Source organism: Elephantulus edwardii, unplaced genomic scaffold, assembly GCF_000299155.1.
Source record: "Elephantulus edwardii isolate Elephantulus edwardi_28Jun2011 unplaced genomic scaffold, EleEdw1.0 scaffold00148, whole genome shotgun sequence".
NCBI classification, from domain to species: Eukaryota; Metazoa; Chordata; class Mammalia; order Macroscelidea; family Macroscelididae; genus Elephantulus; species Elephantulus edwardii.
Window position 1 is genome coordinate 7,057,904 of NW_006399898.1, and position 20,333 is coordinate 7,078,236.

At 56.1% G+C, this 20,333-nt stretch overlaps 1 protein-coding gene across 1 annotated transcript in view; it reads left to right on the forward strand.

Annotated features, from left to right (window-relative positions):
• Positions 1–6,216: 6,216 nt before the first annotated feature.
• The window catches only part of SH2B3 (SH2B adaptor protein 3), a 15,314-nt gene continuing 1,197 nt past the window's right edge, over positions 6,217–20,333 (forward strand). Inside the window, exons 1-3 of the mRNA XM_006894669.1 lie at positions 6,217–6,930; positions 20,015–20,116; positions 20,190–20,281. Of these exons, the coding sequence (XP_006894731.1) occupies positions 6,217–6,930; positions 20,015–20,116; positions 20,190–20,281 (908 nt within the window). The remainder of the gene's footprint in view (positions 6,931–20,014; positions 20,117–20,189; positions 20,282–20,333) is intronic.

Sequence of the window (20,333 nt, forward strand, 5' to 3'; positions counted from 1 at the left end):
AGTTGTGGGTCAGGGACAGTTCCTGGCTACTCGCCCGCCCCCAGGAAACTGAGGCGGGCAGGCTGCCCAGGGGAAGTGACTCAGCTGGGGTCACTCGCTGAGTCAGTCCTAATTGGACCCAGGAGCCTTGCACCCCAGCCCTCAGCCTTCTGGGGAATAGGGTTCCCTGGGAATGAGGCTGACCACCCGTAGCCTTGGATCCTGTGGACTGAGTGGCCAGCATTCCTGGGGGAAGGCCCCGTGCAGAGACCTGGGGGCACTTCCCCAGAGAGCAGGTCCTGCTTGCTGTCCCCACCCAGCCCCAGCCGGAAACCGGCAGTGAGCAGATGGCTGCCAGTCTCCCTCCCACGCCACCACCCTGTCAGGGGTCGGCTGGGGGGCTGGGCTGCCGGCTTCCTCAGGAGACAGGCCTGGAGCCCCTGGGGGCCTGCACGGATGTGTCTCCCCCCCCAGGCCAGGGTAGCTGCTGTTGCCTGTCCCCCCACCCCCCATGATGCCTGTCTCCAGGGAGGACTGAGGGGGTGGGAGAAGTCTGCCCTGCAGGGCTGGGAGCTGACTCACGAGGTGCCTGCTGGGGGTACTGCTGTTGCTGTTCCCCAAGCTTCAGGTGCTTGGAAGGCTGGGATGAGGGTGAGGGTGGTGGACACAGTGAGCCTTGGTGTGTGGAGGGGACCCCAGCAAGGAATGTGTTGGGAAGAGGCACCCAGACCTGGGGGCTGCAGACACAGCCCCTCACCATTCCAGATTCCTTCCTTCTGATTGGATGTCCTCCATCCCCCCCCCCCAGCCTTGGGGGCTTGGTGAGCACTGCTCAGGCAGAGGGGGTACCTGAAGGCCACCTGGGCTGTGGCAGGTGTCAGGCTGGGGTGCAGAGAGAGGAAGTGGGAGGACATTTCCTGTCGTGGGGACTGTGCAGCCTGATTAGTGCCCCTGGGTCTGAGGTGGCTTGCCTCCTCGCCCTGGAACCTTTGTCCCCTGCTCCCCACATCGGGGCCACAAAGTGCCCTGACCACAGGTCTGCTGGCACAGGGTTCTCTGATCTGGACAGGAGTCCACCCGGAGGCCTTCTTGCAGGGGGCAGCTCCCTCACTGGTCTGCCCTGCCCACATGCTGTGAACTGGGTGCTGGACTTCTGACCCTGCGCTTTCTGACAGCAGGCGGGTGCTTCCTCTTCTGTCTGTCTGTCCTCAGCCTGTGTACTGTCTCTGCTTTCTCAGGCAGGTGCTGGGATTGGGGAGCAGGGGTCCCAAGCAGCTTCAGAGAAGGAAGTCACATTACTGCTGCCTGTTCCTCTGGGGTTATGGATTGTGAACCAGCCCATTTTGACTTGAACTTGTATTTGTTAGTAACCTATAACATCCCAGGGCTGATGTGAGCTAACCAGTCTGCCTTTATCTGATTCACGGTTGAAAGAGCATCCCCTCCACTAAGAGTTTTTGGGTTTTCCTCTTTTCTGGTTTTGGGTAATGGAAATGTTGGAGTTAGTGATAGGATTACGAGGAGGTCAGTGACTGGAGTGGTGACTCGGGAGCAGAGGCGGTCTGCTTCTGTGGACATCTGGAGCCCCCATGGCCAGCCCTCCTGTTCTCCACGGTCGCTTGGTTGTCATCAACTTGATGGTAGTGGGGTGTGATTTTTTTTTTTTTAAAGTGGTCACATGACATTGTAAATGAGTAAATATGTAAAAGCCACTGAATTGTTTACTCAGGGTTAGAAGAGTCGATTTTATGTTATGTGACTTTAACCTCAGTTAATAAAAAGTCTGCAAGCCTCACCATAGCACACACATCAAGAAAGGTGCCCGGGAGTGTGTAAGCGAGCTGGCAAGTCCTGGGGTCACAGGGAGGCCTCCAGTGCAGAGGCAGTGAGGGACCACGGGCACTTCCCAGGTCCTCATTATCCTGTGCAGCAGCTCGAGGGTCCCTGGGGGTAGCTGTACCTGAACTGGGGAACACCAGGCCAGGCCTCACTGGAGGACACACATGCGTCCCTGGGACCCACCGCCTCTCCACTGTGTCCTCAAACGGGTGAGCAGGTGGCCACCTCCCTGCATTGCTGGTGGGATTGGAGGCAGGTGCCGGGACACCACAGTGATTGTCCTTGTGTCTTACCTAGCTGTCAGGCCTTGAGGATCCTGGCAACTCGCCACTTTGACTCTTACCTCTGGGGTGCCCAGTGCAGGCTCCTTCCGGCAGAGCCTCCCAGGAGCCCTGCTGAGGAGGGCACAGAGATGCCCAAAGCCCCCTTGCTGCACACACCCCTCCGCCTGGGCCTGGTCTCCTGTGTCACTGTGGCTCCCCTGAAAACCTTTCGGCTCTGACCCTGGGCTCAGTTCTGCCAGTCATGCCTGGGACTGGTACACAGGAAGGGCTCGCTAATCCCAGGGCCAGGAGGTACGGCCTTCTTGTGACCTGGCTTTGTTTTTTTTTTTTATTATTATTTTTGTGTGCGTGTACCGTCAAATCAGATCTGACTGGTACAGGGGGAGATTGCCCCTCCTTCCCCGGCAGAGCATCTGGTGGATTCGAACCGTGCACCTCTGGGATTGTAGTTGCAGCTTCTTGCCACTAGGCCACCAGAGCTCCCCTGTGACCTGGCTTTGTGCCTGACCAGGAAGCCACCCTGGAGAGTCCCCTCCCCAGCACGGGCCACAGCTGACGACTGTGCCAGTGGTGTCCTGCCCGTGCCTTTTGTTCAGGTCCTTGTGGTGCCTGATTGCGTGGCCCCAGGGGTGGGCAGGTCTGCTGATGGAACAGCACTGGCGGACAGCATCAGCTCCTCAGGCACTCACCAGTACCCAGGGCGGAACAGCCCATTGTACAGACTGGAACCCAAAGCCTTGGAGAGGAACGCCCCTTCTCCCACATCACACAGCGCGTCGGTGGTAGAGGCAAGATTCCAGCTCACATCTGGTCTCGGGTTTCTTCAATCCCGACCCCCTTTAGTCGAAAGCTTGATGCTACAGTTTGTGGAGTGGCAGCTTTGGTGTCCACATCTGTAAAATGAGAGTACCCAGGGGTCCTGCTTTCTTGGGTCCTAAACCCAGAGAGTGCGGTGCGAGATATGCCAGCTTTACGTGAAAGGGCTCTGGGTTCTGTTCCTGGGGAGGGCGGTCGACAAGGGGCACGGAGCCCCGGTCGCCTAGTGACTGCTGATGGAGCCCAACAGCTGCCCCTCAGAGGACAGGGCGCCGTCCTGGGTTCCAGCACAGCGCCATACCGTCGTCACGGCTGCGACGTTTATGGGTGTGGCTGGCCAGGCTTTTTCCCGGCCAGGCAGCTTTGTATCCTTAGTGAACTCACAGGACAGAGTAGAACTGCCCACAAGGTTTTCTAGATTGTAAAAATTTGTTTTTTAATGAAAGTGCTTTCTTACAAAAAATTTTATTTTTATCATTTGTGTGTGTGTGTGTACCATGAAATCAGATTTGATTGGCACAGGAGGAGATTGTTCCTCCTTCTCCAGCAGAGCATCTGGTGGATTTGAACCGCACACCTCTGGGAACGAAAGTGCTTTTTATTGATCTGTTTTTGGGTTTTTTCAAACCAGGCCATTCTGTCTAATCCATCTTAGTCTGTCAGCTCCACCAAGACTGGACGCCCAGGTGCCTGCTGCCCCTGAGGCGGCCTGACCGAGAATCAAACTGGTCTCCCGTGTGGACACAGGGGAGCTGCTGCACCCCATCCTGTGAATGTTCTGGGATGTGGACACAGCGCTCTGCCCTTTCACTGTGTCGGAGAGTTAGCTCAGCAGCTGGGCACTTCATCAGGCTCTTTGTGGGCTGGTAGTTGCCACTTTTGTGTCGAGACACCCTGGTACCCAGAGGGCTTGCAGTAACACTTAGGGGAGACAGAAGAAGGACTGCGTGGACCCAGTCTAGCTCTGTGCTCCTTGCTCTTAACTGCTGTCCCCTGCTGGAAGGGAGGCTGCCCATGGGGTCTCTGTGAGCCCAGCTGGATGGCAGCTCCTCCTGGGAGGCAGGATGGGTCCCCTGGCGTGGCTGTTGTGATGAGGGCTTGTGAGCTAGTTCTTGCTCCAGAGCCCAGTGCACACAGCAGAGCATCACCCAGGCCTGCCTGCATCCTCGAGCCTCCGCTGTGCCAGACCCTGTTGTGGCAGCCACTGCGTCAGGCGACCTTGTGGAGGGTCTTCCTTACCCTGCCCCTCTGCCAAGCATGGTGGGCGCCAGGGGCAGGCCCCTCCTGACAGCATCTCCACTGCAGGGGACAGTCTTCCCACACTCACCACTGAGGATCCTCTGACTGCTTCTTCAAAGCACATGCACTCACCTTCCTGCCTGCCTATGCGCATTCACTGTATTTAGCCAGTGCACCAATTCAAAGGCCTCAGGCTCAGCAGGGAAGGGGACCAGGGTGACCAGGACCTCCAGCAGTGCAGACAGAAGCTTGGAGGGTCTCAGTGCCGTTCTGAGCATGTCCTGTGGGAGGTGGGGGTCTCAGTGCCTTTGTGCCCTCTAGGAGGTGGGTGGCGACGGGAGCCCAGTTTGGTGGGCTGGCGAGGTCTCCACCCGTCCTGAGGTTTCTGTGACTGAGTCTCTTAGGAGCCCATGAATAGATTCCTTTTAGTTCTTTTTCTCAGCACTGGTGGCACGCACAGGCTGAGTGTCTAAGCAGGGCTGTGTTCCAAGCTCCCCCAGAGGCAACAGATCACTAGGCCTTTTTTCTGAAGCACCACTGGGTGGTTTTGAACCTCCAACCTCTTGGTTGGCAGCTTAGCCACTGTACTACCCCCAGGGACACTTCATGACCTACGGCTAGATGCTGGGACACCCTTCCTAGGTTCAGAGCCTGGAGGGTACAGCTGCTGACTGAGAGGTGGCTGCTTGCTTCTGTGAAGATGGTTACCTTGGAACCCTGTAGGCAGTTCTGCTCTGTCCTGAGGAGGGGGCAGTCACTATGAGTTGGAATCGATTTGATGGAGAAAGGTTGCTACATATAGATGCCATTACTCCTCCAAGCACTTGGAGGTAATAGGATATGGTCTCCACTTGACAAGTGGAGAAACTCAGGCAAAAAGAATGAAGTAACTTGTTCAGAATTACACTGTCTGAGGCAGTGGTGCTGGGGTTTGAGCCCAGACTCACAATCCCCATTCTTAACCGTATTTCCCAGGGACAATTAATTACCCCCCCCCGTTTGGTTATTACCTTGCCCTGCACCCCAACTTTGGTTTCTCTCCTAAGGTTCCTGTTGTTTCTGGATGGGTTTCTGCCAGCCACAACCTCCCTCCTCCTCATTTTATATACTTATGCACATTTATAGGGAGCCCTGGTGGCCCTGTGGTGAGGCGTGTTGCTGCCAGCTCTGAGGCCTGTGGTATGAATCCCACAGCTGCTCTGCAGAGGAAGGGTCCACTAAGGCCAGTTCTGCCTCTGGGACACTTATAAAGAAATGGTCGTGCTTCAAAAAAAAAAAAATAGACATTTACGATACACATAAAAATTGGCAGTTTAATTTTGTGGGCACATATGTAAATAGGTATGCACTGTTCTGTGTGTGCATTTCACTTCATCCCATGTCTCGGTGATCTGTTGGGGGTGGGGGGGTGGACCCTCCGCCTCCTTCCCACCTGTTAGAGAGGATTCCCATGAGTGGCTGCGAGAGTTCACTGGCCTCCCCCTGGCCACTGGGTGCTGTCCAACTTTTCTGTGATTAGCCCTCGGAAGGCTGCTCTGAGGCGCGTCCTCAGAAATGCTGTTCTGAAGATAAGCACCGAGTTGCCCATCTTTCCCCTGTGGCTTTGAAGGGCGGGGACTTTGGGTGTGCCCACCACGGAGCTGACCCTCCAGCTGTGACCTGCAGAAGCCAGACATCCTCCACAAATCAGGTGATGGGGCTGGCGGTGCAAGGCCTTCCCAGACATCTGCCGGAGCCCCGGGTCCACGCTCTGGTTTCTGTGTACCTTGAGCTGTAACAGACCCGAAGCGGACTCTGCAGCAGGTTTTCAGAGGCACAAGGAAGCCCTTGTTTCTCGCCCAGGTTGGTGGACTCAGCGGCCTGCCTTGGGGTTGGCAGCACTGGCCACCGCGGCAGCCTGGTAGTGCAGTGGAGTAGATCGTCCCTGTCGGGGGACACTGTTTCCCAGCATCTCTCCAGCACTGGCTGCTGTCAGGTTTCGGGCTCTGCTGGTTTCCGCGTCTGCTCACTCTCACCCCGTTGTGTATTTCAGCCTGGCTGCGCCCCTTCGGTCTCCGCCATGAATGGACCCTCCCTCCAGCCCGCCTCGTCCTCCGCCGTCCCGGCTGCGCCCCCGGCCCCCGCGGCCCCCGCAGCCCGGGGCTGGAGCGAGTTCTGTGAGCTGCACGCGGTGGCCGCCGCCCGGGAGCTGGCCCGCCAGTACTGGCTCTTCGCCCGCGACCACCCGCACCTGGCGCCGCTGCGTGCCGAGCTCGTCTCGCTGCAGTTCACCGACCTCTTCCAGCGCTACTTCTGCCGCGAGGTGCGCGAGGGCCGTGCGTCCGGGCCCCCTGCGCGGGACTACCGCGAGACCGGCCGCGGGGCCCCCACCAAAGCCGAGGGCTCCCCCAGGCCCGCGCGTGCGCCTGCGCTGCCCAAGGCGCGCAGCTCGGAGGAGCTGGCCTCGCCCGGGCCCTGCGCGCTCCAGCACCTGCGCCGCAGCCTGCGTCACATCTTTCGGCGCCCGGCGGCGGGGGCCCCTGGAGGTGCTGGGGCCTGTGCTGCTGGCGAGGCTGGAGGTGCCCCGGCCAGGCCTGGCCCGGCCCGGAAGCTCCTGCCCTGGAGCCTCTCCCGGGAGCCGCCACCAGAGGCGGTCAAGGAGACGACGCTGCGCTACAGCCTGGCGGACGAGGCCTCCATGGACAGTGGGGCGCGCTGGCAGCGTGGGCGCCTGGCCCTGCGGGGCGCGTGCAGTCCAGACGACCGCATATTGGAGCTCTTCGACCCGCCCAAAGTAAGTGCCCCAGGCGGGAGCATGGGGCCGGAGTTGGGAGTCTGGGGGGTGTGGATGTGGGTTCTGCGGGAGCGTGGGACCCGGTGAAAATCTGGGGATGTGTATGTTGGGGTGCACCGTGCCAGTGGCAGTGAGCATGCCGACGGGCTAGTGTGTCCGCATGGCGGGCCGTGTTGGCCAGCAGTGTGTGGACAGTGACTGCTTCCCACCGTCTCTTGTTTTATGCACTAGATTCTAGATTGAGAGGGTTTGGGGGATAGTTAGATGATAGAGTGATACTGAGAGAGTGCTCACATACAGCCACTCCTGATGTGAACGTTTAGGAGCCTTTATGGCACTTTGGTTTAAGTGCTGGTCTGTTCACCAAAAGGTCTTGGTTTCAAGTCCACTACCTGCACCGTGGGGGTAGGATGAGCTGTGCATCTGTAAAGATTTCCCCTCTTTGGAAGTGCTCTCGGTTAGCTCTGAATAGCGCTCTGGGGTCCACACGAGCAAGGGTCCGCCTGGTGCACAGCCGTGGATAGAGCGCTTGACGAGGGACTTCTGGGTCTGTGATTGAGATGCAACCAGAGGTGCCTCAGATGGTGATCTGTGTGAAAAGTCTGTGGACAGCGCTTCCCTGCATGCACTGGCCATGCTGAGCGATGCTTGACTCCCTGGCAGAGGCCCCGCGGCCCTCCTGTCACAGTGAGGGACCAGCCGTGTGGTCCGTAACTGCCGGGCTCCCCCTGGCTTCCCCGCTGTCTGTCCCAGGAGGCCGCACAGGATGTGCTATATAGTCCAGTCTTGTTAGTGGCTTTCACTTGCCCTGGTTTTAATGATTGGCTCTTTCAGGGCATGGGGGGAGTGCTAGTCAGGAAGTTGTGGAATGCTGGGGACTGTTGTTGGTATGTTTGTGGGTATCCATTGGCTCTGGCATTTGGTACATGGTCCCTGGAAACTGGCTGACCACTCCAGGAAAGTTGTGTTTTTTTTTTCTATAATTATATTTTATTAATTTTCATAAACATTTACAGAGATTTTGGGCTTCCACTCATTCATTGAAAGTTGTGTTTTTAGGGTTCCTCCAAACTCTATACCCCACGCTTGCTCCAAGCTGTATTTCTTGTTATTTCATGCTGGTTTAGTTACAGAGTTCGTATGTTATTATTTTTCTCATTGAATCTTTCCCATTTCTTTCTTCCCCACCCCTACGCGCCCCCCGCTTGGATCTGCACACTCATTCAGCAGTAATGGTCTTATATAGTGTTTGTCCTTGTGGGACTGAGTTAGTTCACTCAGCATAATGCTCTCCAGTCCTCCCAAGTTAGTAATGATTTACAAAATCTTTGCTCCCCCATGCTGCATAGTATTCCATCATATTCAAACAGTATACCATAGTTTCTCAGTCCATTTGATTGTGGTTGAAGATTTGGGCTGTTTCCATGTTCTTGTGATGGTGAATAACACTGCTAAATTTCCAACTGGAGTCCTACAGGGCCTCCACAAGAAAAAGACTGATAACACAATTACAAAATGGGCAAAAGACATGGAAAGAGTTTTCACAGAAGAAGCTCTTTAGATGGCCAACAGACACGTGAAGAAATGATCAGAATCACTGGCAATATGAGAGATGCAAATCAAAACCACAATAAGATACCATCTCGTACCAGTAGCAGTGGCAAAGTTTAACCCGAAAGCAAGTAATAACTATTGGAGAGGAAGTGGTGAGATAGGAACTCTTCTACACCGTTGGTGGGATTGTAAAATGGTACAACCACTTTGGAAGGCAGTTTGGTGTTTTTTTCAGAAAGCTGAACATAGAAATTCTATATGACCCAGCTACTCCACTGCTTGGAATCCACCCTGAGAGAATGAGAACTGAGGTACCGACAGCGACTTGTACAGGCTGTAGTTTCTTTCTGTGTCCTTTTTCCTTTGTAATCAGCTGATGACCTTGCCCTTGAGGTTGAAAGGTAGCCAGTGTGCTCCACTCCTGATGTCCTCCACCTTGACTCAGTCACAGCCACTGATGCCCCCTATACCTCTTGTGTAGTGCTTGTTTTCTGTGGACTCTTTGTGATGCTGCTGGGTGCTTGGGGCTTGGCCTGGAGCCTGAGCAACACTGACACTGATGTAACCCCAGCCCTGAGGGTCTCATAGTCTGGATGGAGAAGGCGGATGCATTCCTTCCTTCCTTCATTGCTTTTACATGTTCACTGAGCAACTAATGTGTGCCTGGAGCATGCTGGGGGCTGGGGAGAGGCAAGAACTTGGCGTGTGCTCCCCATGGAGAGTGAGGGCTTCTGGGAGGACGGCTGCTGGGCTAGCTGTGTGGTCAGAGATGCCCGACCCCTCCCTGTGGTGCAGTGTGTAGTGTGTCAGGTCCACCAGTGCCCCACAGAAAAGCATGGGGAGTCCCTTCTTTAGAGACTGGAAGGAAGCCTCTGAGTTGGAATTGAGTCCACAGGCTGAGTTTGTTTTCTGGGTGAAATGTGTCCAAGAGTGTAATTTTGTGTGAGCTACATCCTCCTGTGGCCCCCAGGAGACTCCACACCCCAGAGGGCTCTCTCCAGCCTCCGGGCCCACACGCCCTGGGCCTCACACCTCACCTTGTTGCCACGTGCAGTCCCCTCCCTGTTGTGAGTCTGTGTGGCAGGAGCCCCTCTTTTGCACTTGGTAGAGTGCGTTTCACAGATTGCAGGCTTTGGCGACCCTGTGCCGAGACAGTCTGCCAGTACCTTCCAGCAGCATGTGCTCCCTCGTGTCTATCTCTGGGGTCGTTCTAGCAATGACCCTACAGTGGACCATTCACGTGGGTGTCACAGAACCGTCACATGTGCTGGAAACAAAACAGGTGTGGGGCTCATTTCATCGAGGTGCTGTGACGGCTCGTGACGCCGATACACCCTTCACACAAGCCCTGTCTTCCCCTCAGCACTGCAGCAGACCCAGGTTCACGTCCCACCTGCCTGTCTGTAACTAGAGGCTCGCATCTGCTACAGCGCTGACCAGGCGTCCACAGAGATTTCAGGCTAAGGTGAGCTAGGAAGCAAGGCCTGGCTCTCAACTTCTGACCACCTTGTGGGTCACAGGGGCGGGGCAGAGCCAGGCACAGTTCATGCTCCTGTGTGTGAGGTCACCAGGTGTGGTGGGCTGACTGCACTGCTTGACCTCTGCCCACCAGCCACCACTGATGTGTGTTCTGTCTGCTTTGGGGCAATGCTGAGCAGAGTGTCCTGAAGTTGGTGTCTGGTCTCTATGTAGATGTCCTCTTGGGCAGATTCCCAGAAGTGGGTTTGCTGGCCGTGTGATGTGTAGTTAACTCTGTAGGACACCACCGTGGTTTCCCAAGTGGCCTCATGCATTCCTCCATTGTCAGGGTGAAAACCTCCCCATCCTTACCAGCACCGGGTATGCATGGCCCCCCATGCTCACCAGCACTGGGTATGCAGTCCCCCCCCCATGCTCACCAGCACCAGGTATGCAGTCCCCCCATCCTTGCCAGCACCAGGTATGCAGCACCCCCCATCCTTACCAGCACCGGGTATGCAGGAGAGTGGGTTGTCCTGGAGGTCCGCATTAGCTTGTGTTTCTGGAGAGCTGGCACCAAACAGACTCTCCTGTGAAGTGCCTGCTATTTTTGTTGAGTTGTCTATTTGTCTTTGGTTTCCAGTTAGCCTGTGGGTGGTTGTGTGGTTTTTGTTTGTTTGTTTTTTAATGTATTCGGATACTACTTTTGGGCATTTTTCTATATTCTGGTATGTTATTGTTAGAACCAACTCCTGCCAGACCCTCTTGCAGATTTTCAGAGGCAGTAAATGACACAGGAGGACTTTACTCATCTTTCTCCTGCTAAGCTGCTGGTGAATTTGAACCTCAGACCTTAGATTGGACAGAAGAATTTATCACTAAGCCCCCAGAACGGCTCTGCACATACAGATTGAGGAGGCTGTTGACTCATCAGTAACCTGCATTATGCAGATGACACAACCTTGCTTGCCCAAAGTGAAGAGGACTTGTTGGAGAAGATCAGGAAATGCAGCCTTCAATATGGATTACATCTCGATGTCAAGAAACAAAGATTCTTAACCACTGAACCGATAGACCACATCATGGTAGATGGAGAGGAGATTGAAACGGTCAGTTTCATTTTACTTGGATCCACAATTAACACCCTTGGAACCAGTAGTCAGGAAATAAGGAACTGCACTGCACTGAGAAAGTCTGCAGTTAGGGACCTCTCCACATTATTGAGGAGTAATCTTATCAGCTTGAGGACTAAGGTGTGTCTAATTCAGGTCAAGGTCTTTCTGATCACTAGCTGTGCATCTGAGAGCTGCGCAGTGAGTAAGGAACTGGAAGGTTTGACGCCTTTGAACTCTGGTTTTGGAGAAGACCTCTGAACCCATGGATGGCCAAGAGAACAGACAGATATGTCTTGGAAAGGGTGCAGCCGGAGTGCTCTTTGGCAGCAAGGATGATGAGGTTTCACCTCACAAACTTTGGACTTGTTGCTAGGAGGGTCTAGTCCTTGGAGAGGGACATGATGTTGGGAAGGGTGGAGGGTTGGCAAAGGAGAGGAAGACCTCTGACTAGTTGGGTTGATATGATGGCGTGAGGATGGCGCAGGCCAGGACTGGGTTCAGATCTGTTCATGGGTTGCCATGAGTCATACGTGACAGCACCTAACAACAAGAAGCAGCCGCCACCAGAGCTCCCTGGATGTTTAATGATAAACATCTTCTGCCTTTGGGTGCCTTTTACTTTAATGCGATCTTGAGTCCCCAGGTGGGGCAGGTAGTAGAAGCTTTGAGTCCACCCAGAGGTGCGTTGGAAGAAAGCCTTGCCAAACCACCTCCGTGAGTCAGCCTTCGCAAACCCCGTGGCTCCCAGCTCTGCTGACACGTGCAGGGTCGCATCAGCTTGAAATGAGCTTGATGGCATCAGAAGTTGGTTTTTTCCCCCACCAATTCTTGCTTTTCTACTTACTTTCTTCAAAGGCTGGTGTTGTGTCCTGTTTATGGATGTTAGCCACCATGAATCATTAAGGCGTTCTTGTCCCTTTCTAGAAGCAGTAGGGTTTCGGCCTTCATGTCCTGAACGTGGTGGTCTGGCTCGAGTTAGTTTCTGCGTGTGGTGTGAGGTGGAGGAGACTGTTCCTCTGTCTTAGCTCTTTGGCTGATGTGACCAGCTGCCCGTATGTGTTGTGATGATGTCTTTCTCCTTAGTCTAGTGCTGTGTGCTGCGGGACGTTTCTAGGCTCTGCTCTGTCCCCGGGCCCTCGTGTCCATTCTGTGCCCATCTGCTCTGTCCCCGGGCCCTCATGCCCATCCTCATATCATCACTGTGTTCTCTTCATAGAAAAAGGCACAACACGGGGCAGGGGTCTCAGGCTGAGGGGACAGAGTGGTCAGAGTTCCTGGGGGGATGGTACTCGAGCACAGAGAGGAGGCGGGAGCTGGGAGTAGTGTGTCCCAGACACAAGAGTGAATGAGCTGCTGTTCGAAAAACTCAAACACAGATGGAGATTCCTCTGAGCCCCTTGGACCTGCTTGTGTGTGAGTGCACTCGCTCCTGTCCTGGGGTCTGGGGGCCTGCCTCCCCAGGGTCAGCGTCTCACCCATCCCCTGAAGAGGTTCTGGGCCCTGCTGCTCCAGGACCCATGTCTCACTTGTACCTGGAGAGGTTCCAGGGTGCTGGTTCCAGGATTTGGGAGCCTGCTACCCCTGGACCCGTGCCTTAACCACTCCCTGGAGAAGTTCCGGGGTTCTAGGAGCCTGCCACCCCAGGATCTGTGTCTCACCCATTCCCTGGAGAGGTTCCGGGGGCCTGGGGGCCCACATTGAGCCAGTGGAACAGGGAAGTGCTTTTCTCCTTAGTGGCCTCAGTTTCTCTCTCTGTGAAATGGGACCTCTCTTGGCTCCACCCTGAGACTGTCATGCTCCGTGTGTAGGTGTCACTGTTGTGGTTGTTGCCACTCACAGTAAGATTGGTCTCCATTCTGTCCATGCTCCTGAAGTACCCCAAGGCTCTTGTTCTTGGGGGCAGGATGGAGTACAGCTCAGTCTCCTTGTGGGGGTCCAGACCCAGACTGGCTGGGGATCAGGCCTTCTGAAGTCCCTCACAGGCTCATGGGATCCCTGCAGACCCTTTGCAGTGGGCAGGGATGGTGGGCCCCCAAGAGGGCCTCAGGTCTGCTCCTGTAGAAATGTAATCTCCTTAGAGATGGGAGCACCTGACCCATGCCTGGCTGTGAATGGGAAAGGCAGGGAGGGCAGCTGAGGGCGGTCGGAGCTGTCACCTTCAGGGGGGACTGCCGAGGGAGGGAGGGAGCCAGACCAGTGACCACCACCAGGGGACAGGGCCTGCTCAGATCTCTGACCAGCAGTGTCAGCCTGTGGGACTGGGTCCCCTTATACCCCCCGTTTTCTCATCTGTAATAAAGGTAGCAGTTCCATGTTCTGAGAACTCTTAAGTGGAGTAACCCCACCTGCTGCCGCTACAGGCCTGGGGGCCTGCAGCCCACACGCTTGTCAGCCCAGGGGCCAGGCCAGGTGGAGGAAATCGCAGCCTTCTCTGTTGTGGACAGAGTCCCCGTGGTAGATGGAGGGAGATGTGTCCCGTCCTCACTATGTGTTGGGCAGAATGACCTCGACCCCAGGGCGTCAGGGAAGAGCCCCTGGGCAGTGTTGGTCCGAGACTGAGGACATAGCAGACCCCATCGTGGGCATGTGGGTTGGTCAGGATGGGTGAGCAGGGAGGGACAAAGGCTGACAGGTAGGGTTCAGGGGCCACGTTAGAGTGGCGGGAGCTTCCAGAGTGGAGGCCCAGGGGGCTGAGACGCCCATCTGGGTCTGCCCAGCGCCAGGGGCAGCAGCCCAGAGGAACGAGCAGACCTCCGTCCCAGCCTGTCTGCGAGCCCAGTCTTCCCCCCGAGGGGGTCCCACTCTGTGCTGGGCACTGCCTTGGTCCTGTGAGGTGGCCCATTAAACAGACAGCAAGTTAAGAGGAGGCCACTGTGCCCCCGGCTGTCCTCTGAGCTGAGTGCAAAACCAGGCTGCCCTGAACCCTGGCTCCTGGCTGGAGGCTTCGGCTGAAAGGAGATTTCCGCACGCTGGTTCTTCCCAAGATTAGCGTGCCCAGATCAGTCCCAGCATGGACACCAGCTGACCTCCATCCGAGGGGGCAGCGAGAGGGCTCGGGGTGCTGGGGGTTCCGAGCAAGCAGGGCAACTGCCCAAATAAGGGCGGGAGAAGAGTTTCCCCCACCTGCTTGGGCAGGTCTGGCGGGTGTGTGGCCGTCAGGACTGGGCTGACCTTGGCTGTCCCATAGGCCAGAGTCCATGCCCCTTGCAGTGACCCGGGCAGCTTCCCCCACCATGGGCTGGGGGGTGAGGCGGCCTTTGGTTTGGCAGCCAGTGCTCTAGCCACTGGGCCACCAGGGTGAGGCTGGTGCCTGAGGAGAGGGCTGCTCTCTGGGAGGGGGTGGCCTCCTAGGACAGCGGCTGGAGAACAGTCTCCGGAGGCCACCGTGAGCCAGGGCAGTGGGCGTGCGGGCAGCCTGTGGTCTGGCATTGTCCCTCCATCAGGACTCATGCTGCCGCTGTGGCCACTTACAGCTGTTGTAAGGGAGGAGGCTCAGTGAGGGTCAAGGGCCTGGATGTGGACCCTGGAGTGCTGCACCCGTGACGGTGGGGGCAGCAAGGAACCCCCTCCTGTGGGAAAGAGGAAGCAGAAAGGGGCTTCCGCCGGAGGCCGGTGGTTTCCTCTGGCGCAGGAGCAGGGGGGCAGGAAGTGGGGGGGGGGCAGGGGCGCCCACACAGGCTCTCAGACCTGAAGCCAAGTCCAGCCTGGTCCCTGGCAAGTGAGGGGCTGCCCTCCTGTGGCTCTGGGTCGTGGGAGGTGGGGGAGCCAGCCTAGAGGGACAGTACAGTTTTCTGTGTGTTTCTCTGGGCGCCCAAGGTGGGGGGCGGGTGGCACACAGTGCCACCCTCCTGGTCCACGTTGGGTTTTCATGTCTGCCCACCTTTGACAGACTGTTCCCATTCGGACCACGCTGCCACCTTAGCCATGAGTGCCCTGAATCCACAGAGCAGTGGTCTGAGTTACTCCTTGCCACCCTTGTGTCCATCCTTTGGGGGGGGCTCGGGTATTTCACCTCCGAGTTGGTTTTTGGGTGAGGGATTCTCTGGCAGGGGTGGGTTCGGTCTGCTCTTAGGTGGAAGACTTGACCTCTCTAAGCCTGTTTCCGTTTGGAGGTGGGAGGAAGCTTCCTGCATGAGGAGGGGAGTGACCACTTAGGGAGACAGCCCCTCGCCCACACAGACAGGCAGTGGGTGTGCTGGGCTGGAAATCCCCACCCACACCTTTGTGAATGGAGAAGGGGATCAGACCACAGGGACCAGGTCCCTCTCCTCTTCTGAACAGGCAGCTCTCAGCGGGGGATGGGGCAGGAGGAGGCAGCTGATTCCTCCAGGCAAAAGACCTGCTGCCACTCAGCCTTGGTGGTGAGGGGGTCCCCCCCCTTTATGTCCACTTGACCCCCACCATGCGGGAGGGCTGAGGCCCCTCTCCAGAGTCCTTTTGGGGCTAGGAGCTGTGTCTTCTTATCAGGGGTCTTGGGGTAATCTGGGAAACAGAATCTGCCTCTGGCCTCATTGGTCTCCACAACACTTGAATGTCCTCAGTTAATACAGCTCGTGATGTAGAGAGAAATGCCACAACCTGGCTGGGCCTCAGACCTGGGAGGACGCAGCGTCCGGTGTCATCGGGATGAACGAGGGAGACCACAGCTTATGAGCAGGGAAGACAAAGGGGGAGCACTGGGGTGTGTTTGTTTCGCGTTTATAATGGTCAGTGAATGTTAAAGCCTTCTAAAATATTTCCTTTAATTATCATTCATAGATGTTTCATAACATTTAATTACAGTGGAGTTCTGGTGCCGAGAAGCTGCTCTGGTGGAGAGAGATGGGCACTCTCCTCCCGTGGGATGTATACCCTCTGAAAACCCACTGGAGGGTCAGCTGGGGCTCGGTTACTGTGAATTTGTTACAGTGGATGACTGATGAAATGGATACCACTTTGTATACCTGGAAAATGCTGAATGAACGAACGTGGTTATATACATATACATATATATACATAGAGAGAGAGGAGTGTTAGTTCATATGAAACAATCCTGACAATCGCAGCAGCTTTCCACCCTGTCCTTTCTCTAGCTTTTCTCCTTCAGTGGAGACTCCTGCTAGCTCCAGAGTCCCTACTGTGTGCCCGTCACAGCCGTCACCTTGTGAACAAAAAGGCCAGGCCCTTTGTGCCTCAGTTCTCGGGGGCCTTCTTCCCTGCAGCTGGTGGCTGTGTTGCATCCAGCCAGGGTAGCCTGTCTCTTGTCCCCGTCACGGCCCAGCCTGAATTCCTAAAAGGGGATGTGCTGGGTCAGAAGGTTTACGGGTACTTGAGAACATTCTCTTGAACAGCTTTAAGGTGCCCAGGTACAGGTTAAGCCTGAGGCCATGAGGGAAAGGATGGGCAGTCTCAGCGAGCCTTGGAAATGGGATGCGGTCACTGGAATCGATGGACTCAAGGCCTGTGAAGTTTTTAAAGTATGTAATTTGGTGGTTTTGATCCTGTTGTGGAGGTGTGTGGCAGGCACTGTCATGTCATTTTAGATCTGCTCATCTAGAATTGGGGGCCTCTTAGGACTGGCCCCTTTCACTGAGTCCATTCCTGGCGTTCACCAGGACCATTCTTTCAGGCTGCATACTAGGCCGTGTGGTTGACATCTGATCCAATCTGTAGTTTTTAGAAATAATGCCGCTGAGGGGAAATACGCATCCTTTTTTCTGGGATGCTGACCTAGGTGTTAATGTCAGGGTCATAGGCTAAGTCCACGTCTTGCTATGTGAGACACTGAACAGGTTGGGTTCCCACCAGCAGTGGAGAGAGGCAGGTGTTTCTGTGCCCCCTGCCACCACTCATTACTGTCTTCCTGTAACTATCATCTTCCAGTTCCATTTGCAGTTCTCTTAGCCAAGGACAATAAGCATTGGATTTACAGAGGTGAGCAAGGCTTCTATGTGTCCGGTCTCCTAGCAGCTGAGACAGTAGCAGCGTTTTGGATACATGCTTCTGTCACATGTTGCACGATCAGGAAGGGTGTGCTCAGGGTCACATCCTTCCCCCGTACCACTTGAGACTGTATGTTGAGCAAATTGTGAAGCTGGACTATGTGAGGAGGGATGTGAAACACCTGCTGCAGAAGATCAAGGACTACAGCCTTCAGTATGGATTATAAATCAACATCAAGACAGAGATCCTCACCACAGGCCCAACAGCCAATGAAGGATGGAGGAAAGTCTTCCTCTGTCAATGACTAATCAACAATCAATACCCTTGGTACCAGCAGTTGGGAAATTAGGAGATGTATATGGCATTGGGCAAATCTGCTGTCAGGAACCTCTCCAAAAGACTGAAGAGCAGTGATGTCAGTTTGAAGTGCTGGTTCATGCCATGGTCTCCTCAATCACCTGCTGTTCATCGGAGAGCTGGACAGGAAGGACGGCAGAAGAACTGATGCCTTTGAGCTGTGGTGCTGGAGAAGAGCGTGAATATCCCCTGCACTGCCCTGTGAACAGATAAGTCCTGGACAGGGAGGGTCAAGAGTGCTCCTGGGAGGCAAGGATGAGGAAGCTTAGTCTTTCGTACTTTGGACGTGTAGGTGAGGCTACTGCTTGGAAAGATGGAGGGCCAGTGGAGAAGAGAAGGATGGGGCCGGGCTCAGGCCGGCTGTCCATAGGGTCACAATGAGCCTATGAGATGACTCAGTGAGTTCTGGAGCTGTTGTCAGGTGATTCAAAGGCACCACCGACCACTTAATGTTTCGGGTTGTCCCGTTTCTGGGTGTGGGGATGGGTCCTTAAGTTTAGTTCTTGGCTTTTAGTGCTGCTTGTTGTTGTTGTGTACTGTTAAGTAAGAACTAAGAACTGATCCATAGCTGATCCTCCAGCGGGTGTTCAGAGGAAGGAAACACTCCTGCAGGGCAGCTGGTGGGTTTGAACCGTGTGCCTTTGAGACTGTAGTGCAGCTTCTTACCGCTAGCCACCAGAGCTCCCTTTTGTAAGGCCTTGAAACCTAACCGATCCTTGGCTTAATTCTGCTCGCTCTCCATTATTTTATCCTGCCGACTTTCATTCTTTGTGGCTGGTGTGACTTCCTGGCTTTTTAAAAAATAACAATGAGACGCTGAAAGACGCGGACCACGCAGGTGGCAGGTGAGGGTCCCATGGCTGCAGTCGGCCCCAGGTCCCGCTCCCTCCTCGGCTGAGTTGCCCTCCCCACCCCGCGGCACAGACTCACCTCCTTGAGCCTAATGGAGATGCCCGTAGGGTATCATCTTGGGGTGACCTCCTGGCCATCATCAGCAACACTGTGGAAGGGACTGCTGGGGGACGTGACCTCTGCCCAGGAACCCATATTTGGAGCCCCCAGGAGCAGCATGACGCCACCCACAGACACACCTCTGTCACAGGCCCAGTTCCTGCGCCCAGAGCAGCTGCTCAGCCCCAGGGTTGAGGTGGCTGCTGTGGGACCCTCACCCTCCACGTTGGCAGCCCGTCCCGCTGAAGGAGGGGGATGGGGCAGCCTGAGATGGCAGTAACCAAGCTCCCGGCCCCATGATAGGGGTGACTCAGGGCTGTGGCTGAGGGGGCGTTGTGTGCTAAATTTGTTGGGGGTTCTGACGACGGGGGTCACTCTGCTCCTGGCCTTCACTTAGTCTCGAAGTGTCTGCTGTTGGCCCTTTTGGGATCCCCAAGTAGCAGGGTGAGGGACAGGCATGTGTGCATCCCATTCCAGGTCACTTGGGGAGCAACGTTCATCTGGATCCTAATGGCCTTGTCCCCTGGTCCACACACTTGTGCGCCCCCCCCCCTATGAGGCAGCACGGGGGCAGTCTGGCAGGCCTGTGGTGACCAGCAGGCTCGCACTTCCCTTTCAACACTTAACTTGGTGCCATTGAGCTGGAGCCTCTGAGGGAGGGGCTGCGAATGGCACAGGAGGAGAACGCCCACCTGTCTGTCTCAGGTGGGGCCGGGTACAGCGTCGGCAGGAAACCCTGGCTGCTCCGAGGGCACCGAGGCATGCCAATTGCGGGCTAGAGAAGGGCTGCCTGGAGGAGGGGGGCCTACCTAGCAGGTGGATAGCAGTAGACCCTGTGTTCCCACCCATACTAAGATGCAGGAGGACAAGGGGCAGCTCTGCTTGTTGGGGCCGAACCTTCACCTGTGTGACGAGGGGACACAGTCCCCCGGAAGCTAACTGTCCAGGTTGTTCCTTTATTGCGCATGATCCCCAGGGTTGGGATGTGGCTGGTTAGAGGGGCATCAAGCTGTGTCCTCCTGACATTGTCAGGCCGCATGTCCAGCTCACCTGGTCTCTGTCCCCACCTGAAGAGGGGGACTGGTGTGAAGGCTGAGTTGTGTGTTCTTGGCCTGAAGGGCGGGGTGGGGGACAGGGGGCGGGAGGATACAGGGCTGGTGGCACTGCCTCTGGACAGCCAGCGAGTGGCCCAGATGCCAGGGAAGTGACACACCACCTGGAGGCTGTGGGCCAGTCAGAGCAAAGCCTTGTCTGCTGCTAATTGTTGGCTTTTGCCCTGCCCCCTGGAGGGGGGCCTTAGGTAGGTAAGGTAGCAGGAAAGAAGGGAAAGTAGAAGGTCCCCTTGCACACCTCACCCTGCTGACAGGAAAGGGAGCTTGAGGAGGCTGGCTCTGCTCCTGTGTGTGGGGTGGGGCAGTGGTCTTCCTCTCTGGACGAGGTGACCATGACAGCAGGGAGGTGGCAGCCCTGGGAAGACCCCTCTCCCAAGTGGTGGAGGGTGGAGCTCAGAAACTTTGTGGTCCTTGGAGGGGACCTGGGCACCAGACATGGCGCAGGGGGTACAGGGGTGCTGGAGCCCTGTGTAGTGAGGTGTGTGGGTCTGAGCAGCAGGGTTCTCTCTATCATTGTGCTGGTGCGATGGAGGGGTCAGCGTGGGATGGGGCTGTGAGCCTGGAAGGGACCTGGCACTGGGGGTGGTGACTAGCCTGTACCCTCGCGTCCCTTAGAGTTCCAAGCCCAAGCTGCAGACGACCTGTTCCAGCGTGCAGGAGGTGCGCTGCTGCACCCGTCTGGAGATGCCCGACAACCTGCACACCTTCGTGCTCAAGGTGAGTGTGTGTGTGTGTGTGTGGTCCCGGGGTGTGGTGGAGGTGCCGCTGTCCTCACGCTGCTGCCCCCCAGGTCAAGGACCACACGGACATCATCTTTGAAGTGGACGACGAGCAGCAGCTCGACGCGTGGATGGTGGCACTGCAGGACTGCACGGGCCAAGGGTGAGGTGCGCCCCCACCACCCCACCCCCACCCCGCACCCCGCACCTCCTCA